Genomic DNA, 13,410 nt, shown 5'->3' with positions numbered 1-13,410 from the left:
ATCTTATAGCTTAATATTACACTGTTAAGAAGGAGAAGACAACTTGCACGTTGTCAGGATATATTCTGTTTTGTTGATTGGTAATATGTCGGTAACGCGAATGAATAGTGTATACACGGATTATGTCAAATGTTGTTTGCGGTTAATAGAACCATATGCATAAATAACGAAGCCATTGTGCACTTCACTCTACAGTAAAATCATCACATTTTTCAACACCCATCGGTATCCATAGCAGCATGGATGTGAATGTGAACAAACATTTTTCGGATGTTTAAGCATGTACTATGTACAGTCAGAGACACTTTTGGGTTGTAGTGATCCCGTTGAAAGTCAATGGAGTTGTTAGAACCCAGATGTGTCCGTGACTATAGGTATGTCATTCTGTGCATAAATATGTATGTGTGTGTGTGTGTGAGAGAGAGAGAGAGAGAGAGAGAGAGAGGGAGCAATGCATTTGTGCATAAGATCATTATTATGCCTAAGTCTATTCCACGATTTTTTTCTTGTCCAAAATATGGGTGAAAACATCCAGATAATGTCCAAACGATGTCTAATACATGCTCAGATTACGTCTAGTTCTAATCCAGAATATATACTTTTGTTATCCAAATAAAAACGTTCAAATGTGGTTTCTTGAGCCACAAAGCACTGATCTCCAAAAGGCATCTACGCAGAATATCCATGAAACATCCTTCCTGGATGTCTTATGGATGTCTCCTGGACGGACATATGGATATCCAAGAAATATGCAATGGATGTCTACAGAATATTCATGGATATCTATTGGATATTCAGAACTTCGGAATACGTAGCCTATCTAAAAGACAGCCATTGAATGTCCCCATGACATTTGTGTCCTTTATGGGACCACGCGAGAGACCCTGGTTCGATTCCCTGGGTGATCATATCGGGAAATTTTCTGTGGATGTTCCTGTGTAAACGGTTGTAGGGCTCACCTCAGTGCGTACCTAAAGGAAGCCGTGGGTGAGTAAATACGACCGAAGCGTGGTGCTGATCACATCACCGCCATTATGTACGGAATCGAGAATGTCCGAAGCGCCAACTGCACGCCATGGCACCGTGCAATGCACAAGACAGAGAGGAAAGTTCATCCTGATTTTGTTTCCATTCTACATCGAATCAGTACACAGCAACCTCCTCCTGTAGTTCGATCCTTACGGGCCTAACTTATAACAGTGACAAAAACCAAATGACGCACTATCCATCGCCAAGTCTTATTGGTTTTCTGTTTAAATACTTCTAAAAATGCTGTACCTCTGTGAACCAGAGTGTGTTTAAAGGGAAACATACGAGAGCAGCTTTGAGAATTAGTAACGTTTTTCTGTTCCACTGCAGGTTTTTCTACTCTTATGGCGGCCGATCCAATGCTGGCAAGGCAAGTGATGACCGGGGAATCGACCAATCCAGCGCGATAAGAAACACAGCAGCCTGTAGATCGAGGTACACGTAGTACTTCCTCCCACAGTGTAGTAACTCTCAGCGACACCACTGTTGTCTTATTGGTCCGCTCCCCACTTCCCTTGCCAGTATGAGGACCGGCCGCCATAAGAGTAGAAAATACCTATAATAAAGGTATGGTCACAGTTTCAGCAGAACGTTTATACTCACGTACACGACAGAAAACGGCAGAACAAACAACATCATGTAAATAAGTGTGGACGGTCCCATTGCAGTGACGAACACGGCCGTGATTCACCGACAAATGAACGGAAACAAATAATTTTGCATTCTTCGTCCGAATCTTTTATCTTGACGGTGTAAGGAGTGACATTTTTTCAACCTCACTTCCACACCCAAGACTGCATTTTACAGACTAACGAAGCTCTGGCGTCTGAACATCCTCTAAGGGACTCTTACTTGTGCCGTCCATATGTGACTGTCCTAGTAAAATAATCCAAATCAATCATTAGGACTTGACAGAACACGCTAATGTAAAATTTCGGCCAAAAGCCGGATCTAATGTAGCCGTGAACACTCTGAAGAAGACGTAAGTGAATCATAATTCCATTTCTTTTGAAATGTACAGGGTGGCCTACAAAAGGTAACTGAAATGTAGAACTGTTCCTTATGTGTTCGGTTACCTTTTTTGGGCCACCCTGTATTTTTCCCAAACGATAGAAATGCTTGATAGACCTATATACTTAAATCCCAAACCTCTAAAATATCGTTTCTCAACCTATAGGTCGCAACCCACTATTGGGTCCCGAGGGGGCATTTGTTGCATCGCGAAGTCGGGCTCGAAAATGCATTTACTCTGTCTTAAAAAACATACATAGTGTACATATTTACTTTCTAGAATGACGTATGTGTAATTTGTTTAAGCAAGAGTAAAAGAGGGCTTGCTAAAGTAATCGACGTGAGCAAGAATATGATTATAAACTGGGTGCACACCTCTACAAGGAATTCTGCCGGCCCCAATCTTGTGGGTCCCATGAAGTGTGATATCTTTCAAGGTGGGTCCCAGACTGAAAAAGGTTGAGAACCACTTCTCTACAAGTCAAAACCGAAATGTTCACATGCTTTATCGGTAAGAGCGGATGACTTAGAGTCCCTGGATGTATGGAGTAATTTATGACGTCACACTCATACACCCAGGGACTCTAGGATGAGGCTACTAACAGCATCATAAGGTGAAGTAGCGGCAAAATTTGTAAATAATTTCAATAACAAGCGGACTGTCAAAGTTCCCAGGCTGAAAGAATCGTAGCGGCCAGCGGGCTATCATTAAACTTTCAAGTCCGCCACTGGACTGTACAGTCATGGGAGAAAAAACTACCCCCATAGAGCCTTAATAACAGTAGTCTTATGGGGGAAGTATTTCTTTGGCATGACTGTACATAAACGAACAAAGTTGCATTGTAACAAGCCATTTTTTTCCGAACACTCAATTATTCTAGAAAGACACTGTCCTTTAAACGCACAAGTTCAACGAAAAGAAACAAAGGAAGTATTAATTTCACTATGCACCACTTCTTCTTCTCACTGTACAAATTAATGCCTGTAGTCGGCTGTCACATTCACGCCTAAATTAAGAGAATTATTTCAACAGCTGGTAGTAATTTCCCTCGCACGTAACAAGCCCGACGGCATCTTACGTACTTTCACTGTTACATAATCCTTTTATTAAGCCTGGATGAAGGAAAAAATTGAAGTCCTTCGCAGTCAGTCATGTGACGTAGTTCAACGTTATTTGCGAGTTACCTCTCCTCGTTTGAAATTGCTGTAAAGAAAAGAAAGAAGAAGCAGTGTATTGTGTAGCATGGCTGCAATTTTGGTTGTGATTAGTTCAAGGAGTGAACGGTAGATGGTGTCACTGAGACACACTTCAGTTTGACTTTCGTCCTACGAGAATCCTATGGGGCTATGTTTTACTCAAGTAACGAACATTTGAAGGACGCAGTGTGGTATTTGGATTGCTCAAAACTGTTTTATATTGTGGTTAGTTCACCGGCAAAATCTACAACGTCTCGGGAAGTCCCAGGTAAGAATCCGTGTAGCCGTACTAAATATTTACTTGTGAACTCGTTGTTAAGGTAGATTCCTGGACACGCAAGGTGATGATGGATTCTAGGAAAATAAATATTTGAGGTTAAGGTAAGTACTGCTTTTTGTAGTATACTTCTGTAGTTCATAGTTTTTATTATATGGTGGGGAATGTTTGGTGCTAATTCCCTCAACGTGAAAATGTCCTTGGTTCTGTCTGCTGTGGACAGTAGTTTTGAACTACTTTTCTATTTAATGGTAGTGAGTTCCAGTCCATAATAATAATAATAATCCGTCGCGCAACAGCCCATGAAGGGCCTAGGCGTACCTACCGACTGCCGGTCTCCCTCCCACGCTTTCATTCGTCACCTCTAAGCGTGCCATAAACGCCAGAAAATAAGTACTTCGTCACCAACACACACAAACACATATACGTAGCTATATATATATATATTTCAGAAAATATTCTGTTTACCCGGATAAGTCTTCGTGGTGTAGTGGACAGCGTGACGTGCTGTTGAGCGAAGGGTTGGCAAAATTGGTTTCTTAAAAATAAACAGATAAAATCGTGTTTTAAAAACATTTAAAAATGTAAAAATAAAAATAAAATTAATAATATAAAACAGTGTTTTAATCAAGAATAAAAAACATATTTTAAACAAATAAAACGTTTAAAACATGATGCCAAAACACTTATTTTCTAAGAATAATGATTAATAAGGAATCTAGTTATAAAAACTTCACTAACTTCTTAAAAAAACGATTTATGTTACTCTTAAATCACGCATGTAAGCCGTTAGAGAACGTTCAACTAATCCACAGCTGGGCCAAACTCTATCTACGTGGTATCTGTTTTCAGAAATACATTTGATCGTGAATGCAAACAAAATAGTTTCATCCATACACTATTAAATTTTATAAATGTTTCAAACACTTTTAAAGAAGGGGAAGGTGTTTTAACCGTGGCCCACGGCTACTCATTACAATATATTTCTTTCCTAACTGAATATACATATGCAGCCACTGAACAGATTTCTGTGCACAGTAAACAAAATAAAACCGATTGAATGAAACTGCAAATTACAAAACACGCAAATAATCACAGACTATCAAATATCAAGTAGGCCTATCAAAATGAGTTTTAAACATGTTAAGACACCGTGTTTTAAAGGTTTTAAACATTTGTAATAAAAAACTCCTGTCTTTTAAACGTTTATAACAAATTGTTCTAAACATGCCAACCCTGTTTAAGTCAGAGGCGCAAGGTTCGAATCTTGGAAAGGCATGGAATCTCATTGTGTCCCATTTCATCATCCAAATCGTCGCGATTAATGTAACAAAGAAAACGCCAATCCGATACTGGGTAATTGATTGATTGATTTATTTTACTTCGCTTTCTGTGCCACTTTTGGCTAATTTGCGAAGATGGGGATGAGTGATGATATGTTGAAATTGATGAAAGGACAAACACAAACACCCAGGCCCAGGCCGGGATTCGAACCCGGGACCCTTGGCGTCGTAGCGCGATATGCTTACCATTCCGCCACAAGGGCCGGCGGCGATATTGGATAATGGAATCCCGACTAGATCTTTGGATTTCGGGACTAGGGACTCTAATTTCTCGACCTCGGGATCGGAATCCCGATCTTTGATCTCTTTCCATGATTCCACGCGGCTGCAAGATAGAGGCGATATGTGCCGAAAGTGTAGGTAGCCGTAATATATAGCTGTAAGATAAAATCAAGGAAGTTCTGCAAACACTACTCAATCTGTAATTATATTCAAATTACATTTTCATGAATATGCCTTCTTCCCTCTTGTATTGGCATTGCAAAACAAATTGTAGTAATCAACAATTGTAAAATGAAAATAAACATATTCAATATACTCTGGCCACCCATTTCTCAGATATCGGGCTAAAGCATGTAAAGCGTGCACAACGGGCAGGGGCGGCGCCAGAAATTTTTTACCGGGTGGGCAGAAGCTGTATATTAATAGATTAGGGTGGGCAGGTATAAATGTAAGGCCATATATGTATGTATATGTATCCCCTCCTCTCTTACACTCCAGATTTCCCTACACTTCTTTTCCCTTTACTTTTCATTTTTTTCTTTTTTACTCTCTATAATGCCTTCTTATATCTTTTTCAGCTTGTTACCTTTCACATTCTTTCATTCATGTCAATGTAGTGAAATAAATGTGTATTGTTTGCATCACATTTTGTTCTTCAAGTGCAAAAAATACAAGGCACATACTCAATGTTATATATCCAGCGACAGTGATAGAAAGTGTGATGGTAGGCAATGGTGAAGAATTAAATTACTTTCTCGTAATTTAAATGCATGATCACTTTTCTTGGCTTACAAGGTTATTGCAACTGACAAATGTATCTGAATGTATGTTTGCAGTAACGGCGACGGGTGCCAAAACTTGGGGGCGGGGACAGTTTACTTTTGTGGTAGAAAAGTCTTAGCATTAAGAGGCAATAGTGCGGGTGCAACAAGTGGCAAAATGTGGCGGGGGAACCTTCCCCCCTTGCTCCTTCTAATCGCCGCCACAATTCTTTCTTCATTCTGCATAAAGTATCCCAAGGTTTATGAAAGGCTATTTTGACAAAACATCGCCCAAAAATAATAATCAAGTAACATTGAAAAATCTGTTAAAAGTTGAAGACATTATTTGCTAAGTTGCTATTCGTTTTCAAAAGTAAGTCTTCGTTACTCATGCGGGAGAAGTGATACACGTATGGTTACATGAATACATGCACTGAGGTAACAAATAGTTTACATTTTGTAGAATGTGATTTCGAAAACAAGGAATTCATCGAAATTGATCACCATACCCTGTAATTCATCTCTTTTTCACAGATGACTTGTGTTGTTTGGCGTGACCTTTTCGAAAGCGCTCAAATGTCAACCTCTATCCTGCGCAGTATACCCTGGAAACTTTAATATTGCAGGTGAACGAATCTCTGGCGCCTGGAACCACAGTCAAAATAATACTGTGGTGGGTTGTATTTTCAGTGTCTGCGTGTATTTATTTTCGTCCTTCGTCACTTTCACCTAATCACCATTGAACCTCATCGTCGCCATTAGCCAAATTAGCAGAAAAGTGACTTCACATTGAACAAATTAGTCGAATCAGCAACAACTTACTCTTCATACCCTTCGAAAGTTGGGGTGGTAGTTTCAATTTCACAGTGTTTCATTCTTCGATCAAGGCAGCTAACTCTGTAAACAATAACGTTGTTTTCCGAAAGTCTCAAATATTTATCTCTGGCAATACACCCTCTTAAATGAACGCATCTTTTATGGTGATAATATAACACGTTCCCTGTGAGTTCTTCTGTATATATTTTTTTTTCTCCAATGCCATAACGTTGTCGCCTTATAATGAAGAGGTTCGAGCTTCTGCTGCCCCCTCCCCTGGTGGAAGCACAAATAAAAGTGGATTTAAAAACAAACAAAATTTTTAATGGATACTTCGTGACACCTTCTTTTCTTTATTTCATCTGCATCTACAGATTCTGTTGACCTTTGCGGCTGAACCTCTGATGCTTCTAAAGTTTAAACCATTCTCATCGTAATTGATTAGTTCTCTGACGCCCTCAACACAAAGTTTTCCTACCAACCCCTTTCTTCGTTTAATTCTACGTAAGTTAATCACAAGAAATATCGCATGATTACGTAACTGATAGGCTATTATCAATTCAATAATTCTGTAGCTTTTTCCAAACCCACATAACTGTTACATCAAAATTTATATACCTCGGTATTGTAGTGATTGCTTCTTATTAGTATTTATTAGTAGAACGAATACAAAGTTGTTGGTTTGTATACCACGTAGATATTTGAAGATGACATGCATGTAAAAATTTAATAAAATAAAGAAAGAGACGCTTCTGGAATTTCAATGTAGACCTAATTAAAAAGTCAAATAATTTATTGTGTTGCTGGAGGAAGCAACGTTAAGATGTTTTTTTAATTTGTTTATTTAGAGGTTATTTTAACCATGCGCAGGCCGGGATTTACTGTATATATGTGAAGGCCCGGAGCTTACAACACCAAGACCCCACCCCAATCCCTTCCACAGTTTCAGTTATAACTTTTCGCTAAGCTACGTGAGGTGGTTAGTTATACGTATTTCTACATTTTTTCATCACATCCGAAGTACCTCATTTTTTTCTTTATGCTGTACTTTTCCAAGCAGTTTTCCCCAGTGAAGGCCCAGAGCTGCAGCCCTCAAGGTCACCCTAAAGCCTGATCTCATCTTGACCATACCCTGAATAATTTTGCACCTCCTAAACCTACTAGCTGCTTCTAATCATAAAAGTATTCAATTTTGTTTCAAGTTCTGTAGTAATTCTTTTTGCTTTCTAATGACAAAGTTAAGACATCTTTTTATGGGATGATGATATGTGAACATTTCTAGTATAGATAATATTCATGAGTAAAATATACATGTAATGAATACCAGAATACACTTACTTATTGAAACATTCACATATCCCTAAGTATGCACTTAGTGAATTTGATTGGGTGGGCAATCGGGTGGGCACAGGATTTTTTGGGTGGGCGCTTGCCCACCCGTGCCCACCCTTGTCGCCGTCCCTTACAACGGGAGCATTGTTGACCTGTATTGTCAAGGCTAATGTCACTGAGATCGGCCTAGACCCTTCAAGGGCTGTCGAGCGACGGGTTATTATTATTAATGTCGCTGTAGTTGTAATAAGTTTTAAGGGAGAAGATAGTAAGATAAAATGCATAAAATTATAGAAGGGTTGACACTGAGCATGGATGGATGTAGATGGGAAATAGGGGTACCCTTGCTTCGCGCAAGTGAATATAGCACCCAAAACGACTTTCCACAACAGCATCTATAATTTTACGTAGTTTTGGTGTGTTCTTTCGCTATTTTAGTGTTCATACAAACAGTTGTTACTAACAAAAAGCGGCGAAAGTACTCCAAAATTGCAGGTTTTAACTTCCGTGGGCCATACCCTGGTATCAAATATCTCCGATATTTGTGTTTCCTAAAGCTGGAACCACTTTTACATTACGTAAAACATTGAAATCTGTCGATTAAAAATCGACGTAATTCTCGAGGGTGTACAGAGGATAAACGGCCCCGAAATATGTTTGGAATGTGTAATGCAAATAATTTCTAATAACCGGGACTATAAATCTTGTAATCCCGGTATTTCGGGACGGCGGACAGGAAGCAGGGTACCAGGATTAGCTGAAGTAATGTAAGAAGGCAATTATATGTTACTTATATTAGAAAGCCAGAATATATTGCATTATTTCAGTAGAGATGGTATTGAGACGAGACTTGACATAGTGTGTTGTCCCTACGCTTTGCCGTTGGCTGTACAGCAGTGATGTGCGTCTACGCGTAAACAACGATAGTCTACATTCTACACGTAGACTATTTTATACACGTAGATTACGTAATCTATGTAAACAACATGGCGAAAGGTGATAACTTAGCAAAGGGCGTCGTGAAATTAAAATAAAATTATACTGCGTATCAGTTGCTGATGTGTGAGGAGAACTTTTCATACTCTTTCTTCCAAATTCGAACAATTTCTCACCTAGGAAGAAACCTAATATAGGAAATATTCTAGTGTTTTATGGGAAAAAGACCACTCCTGCCTCACGACTGCCATCTGTTTTTGTTTTTTGCATCTATTTATCTTCTTCCATAGTTGATAATAGAAGAGAAAAGAAACTTTGTTGTAAATAGGATTCTTTTCATTTCGTTAGGAACCAATATAGTTGAAAACTTTCCTTTCATGAAAGCCTTGAAAATTAATTTTAATGCACTTTAGATTGTCTACGTAGTCTATGTAAACTACAACCCAATGTAATCTACGCGTAGATTACGTGTAGACAACGCATGTAGACGTAAACTTATAGTCTACGGCACATCACTGCTGTACAGTCACCAGGAATATAAATGACAGGAATAGATCCTGAGACACTTTGATTCCTGCATGGCGTTGTGTGTGTTATATCACTCTACAGTGATGAACAAGTCTTCAACACAAACTTCGGTTTCTTCTTCATTGCTGGTTACTGTACAACCGACTAAACAAATAAATCTGCTTGAATTTTATCCTTGAGGAAGTGGATTTTTGTGCACGTGACTGCGCATTAACTCTGCATGTTCTGCACACACTGAAAGGCATAAGAGGCAGAAGCTCGCTCTGAAGATTGTGAATAGGGTTGATTACTGTAATCCAGGGTTGTTCGGAAGCCAAACAACGCCGATTTCATGCGCCACGAATTGAGCACGGCGGCAGGAGTCTCTCGAAGACATTGCAAGTGTGCCAAGGTCGTCCAGAAGGTCACTGATTTCCAGAAAAGACTTGCAGGTAGTTCGTGGATTCGCGTGACGAAAGCCTTAATGCTCTGGATTCCTGAACCGTGAGAGATTTTTCTTCTTTATTTTCTTATGACGTTGACGTTCTTTAATTCTTGAAATTAGGAAGTGCTAATTAGCGATAGCAGTCAGTTTGTTCGTACGTAAATGTAGATGTGTAAGAGTGTCAGTGGTTTATTGTGGGGCATTGTCGGATTTATGACACAAAGTTGCTCATGCTGAAAATTTAGTGATTTTTATTTTACTCTGCCACTTCTGGCTAATCGCGACGATGTGGATGAATGGTGATAATATTGATATAGAGGACACAACCCAGATCCCACAGAGGCCGAGTGGTTAGCTCTGCGCGCTCCGACGCCAAGGGTCTCAAGTTCGAATCCAGGATCGTGTATGGGTGTTCTTCGTGAGTGTCCCTTCATCAATTTCATCATATCATCACTCATTCTCATCGTCGCGATAAACCAAAAGTAGCAGAAAAACAACGTTAGAAACAAATTAAATCAAATCAAAATTGATTGATTGATTTGGTCTATTTTATTTTTCTTTTCAGCCAGTTTTGGTTAATCGCGACAATGAGGATGAGTGATGATATGATGAAGGGACACCTGCGAAGAACACCCACACTCAGGCAGGGATTCGAACCCGGAACCCCTAGCTTCGTGGCGCGCTGTACTAACCAATCCGGCACATAGGTCGACACAAAGGCATATGGATAACAGAACATAGTCCTCACAGAGGATTATTCTGACTGTTGGTCCACGAGCCAGAACTCGTTAGTTTGTAAACGTAGTTAGATATTTTAGTGTCTTCCTAAAAGGCACACATTTACTGAAAATTGTAAAGGTCTTCCTATAACCTTGTGGAAGCGACATGACATTATAATCAAGAGATCCCGTGTTCGATACCCGGTGGAGGTACCTTGTGGCTAGGATTCAACTTTAATTGATTGATTGATTTCGTTTACTTTACTTCGCGTTTTGTGCCTTTTGGCTAATTTGCCAAGATGGAAATGATGAAATTGATGAATTGACATTCACAAACAACCAAGCCCGAGCGGGATTCGAATCCGGGACCCTTGGCGTCGAAGCGCGATGTGCTAACCACTCGGCCACAGGGTCCGGCAGGATTCAACTTTAAACTGAAAGTTTAGTCACAATTAGTTTGACCCATGACATCACTCGCGATTAACTTAAGAGGCAGAAAAGCGACGAGAAACAACCAAAATAGAAAGAGAGAGAAAATAAAAGTTGTAACTCTGTTCAATTCTGTAAATTATCTTCCCTTTTCTGTTACTTTTGTATAATCGCGACGATGAAGATTGAACCCAGTCGGTGGAACTGGGTTTACTGTCTGTGATGATTAATATCAGAACATTAACGTATCGTATTTTTTCTTACATACTAAATGAAGAGGACATTTATTGTAATAAATTAGTACATGATGTTTATTTTATGAATACATACTGTATATTGAGACCTTTCGGCCGTACTTGTAACATTAAGTACTCCCAAGAAGTCTCCTCTAAACCATCACAGATGGCGCTATAAACGTTTAATACGTGTTTATCTCCATTATATCAACATACAGTTATATTTTAAGGAGATATTCAAGGAATTTCTCACGTAAATTCTTTTCTATAAGTTTTGTGAGAAAGTTACTTGAGGTTAAGAATCTGTCTCCCGTTCAAGACCGTGGACCAATCTCTCACTAGGGAATGTTTATACTTACCTTAATAAAAACGTAATAGACGTTTGTCCCTGTGGAATCTTTCCCAAGCTATTTTGCACTCCTAACGTATACATGTGAAGCCAATTGCTAAATACAGGATGGGATGAAAGACGTTTTCCAGACGTGACACGAACAGATTGCCACAAACTGCGTATCGGCAGAACGAGGGCTGTTTTCAAGTTCTGTAATACCAGCTATGAATCCATTTGTAATTTTAATTGCGAACATAATTGACTTAATGTCTTACGATTTAGAAATTCAGTTCCCTTCTGTAAGTCCATTTTTGAAACTAAATCTGGCAAGCCCTTCTATTTACCTTACATATAGGCTAAAATTAAATATATACAAAATGAACGTCGCACCAGTGACACATCAGAAATAGTAACAAACACACTAATTTATAAACTTTTATTGCCTCCCACAATTCTTGGTCTTTAGCCTTCAACTCTTAGGTAGTAATACGAAATGTACGTATATGGCCTCCCCGATGGCGCAGTGGTAGCGTCGTCGCCTTATATTCAAGGGGTCCCGGGTTCGATACCCTGTGCCACATAGTGGTTCGGATCCCACTTTGAACTGTAATTCCTGTCCCGATTAGCCTTACTGTGCATAAAGTGGACTTAAAACACCAACTCAACGAAATGCATAAATTAATTGTTTATCAAGTGTAATAATGTTAAAATTGTGATCATATAGTCCAGACTATGGAACAAAAATTTCCGATTTTTTCAGAACTGATTCTGCCCAGGTCCCGTTCACAAAAATCAAACTCTCTTGTAAAATTACTGCCTAAAGGTATTTCTGTACAAACCGTATAAGAAACATAAATTCCCGTATTTTACGACCTACTTCCCTACACATAGAAATGCCACTTCGTAAAGAAAAACTCAAATTCAACGTTGCATGAGCACTTAAGTTGCGTTTTATAACGTCAGTTAGGCAACATTTGTATTGCCATTTTGAACTATTTCGTAACGGTAGACAGTTGGTAATAGGCATTCATTCTTCCAAGAAGAAAAGGTGGAGGTGGTGAAGGCCAAATCTTTAGTGTCTTACTGGAAGTTACCAGGAAATCTTTCAGAATATAAATTTGCTCAGTTTTCTTGATGTTACCAACATGTTTGTGACTGTGGGTTAAATATATACAAACGAATGCGTAAATAGAGAGATTCAGAGTGAAATATACTGTAAAGTGCTGCCGTAATTCGTGCGAAGAACAAGCGCGACATCTAGTGTCAGTTTGAGCAAACATTCAACCAAACGGATACATTACGTGATGCCCGGCAGATGGAAGTCAAGTAACTGGCTTCGTATTACCGCACCAGACTTAATCTACTATTAACTTTTTACCACGTGATAGTGCAAGTAAATCCTAATGACTCTACTAAAAAATATGCGTACCATTTTAAGTGTCGATGTTTAGAGAAGTCATAACTAAAGTTGATGATAACCAGCAGCTCAAGGTAAGTGTATTCCGCTGGTCTACATTTGTTTGGTTAACACGGCTGTTTCATAACACTGTGTTACGTGTCTAAGAACTATTCAGAATTCACACAAAAAAGGTTTGGTGTCGTCCCTGTTATGTTACAGCCTGTGGCGAGAGAAGTGAAAGTATTTTCTTTTTCAGCTTTCACCGGATCCTTATAGTTTTGTCCCATCCAAATGTGCTGTGCCAAGCCAACACTCGTGTGAAAGGTTTTTTTCTAAAAGTGTTTCGAATACATAATCCATGCCATAGGCGTGCGCACACTAATTTAATTGGGAGGCTTAAGGGAGCATCTGAACAATGTT

The 13,410-nt window shown here is 39.2% G+C and overlaps 1 protein-coding gene across 3 annotated transcripts in view; it reads left to right on the top strand.

Annotated features, from left to right (window-relative positions):
• The first annotated feature begins 3,200 nt into the window (after positions 1 to 3,200).
• Positions 3,201 to 13,410, top strand: part of LOC145996924 (uncharacterized) — a 102,061-nt gene continuing 91,851 nt past the window's right edge. The window contains exon 1 of one of the 3 annotated variants that reach the window (XM_083133493.1): positions 3,201 to 3,505. In XM_083133493.1, coding sequence (XP_082989619.1) covers positions 3,388 to 3,505 — 118 coding nt within the window. In that variant the 5' untranslated portion in view covers positions 3,201 to 3,387. Of the gene's footprint in view, positions 3,506 to 3,538; positions 3,619 to 9,833; positions 9,936 to 13,410 lie in introns of those variants that run through there. The other 2 variants (XM_083133497.1, XM_083133499.1) reach the window with 2 other exon arrangements.

This window comes from Lepisma saccharinum, chromosome 13 (assembly GCF_977018435.1).
Source record: "Lepisma saccharinum chromosome 13, izLepSacc3.1, whole genome shotgun sequence".
NCBI lineage: Eukaryota > Metazoa > Arthropoda > Insecta > Zygentoma > Lepismatidae > Lepisma > Lepisma saccharinum.
Note: the sequence above shows the minus strand (reverse complement) of the source record. Positions and strands in the feature narration are given on the sequence as shown.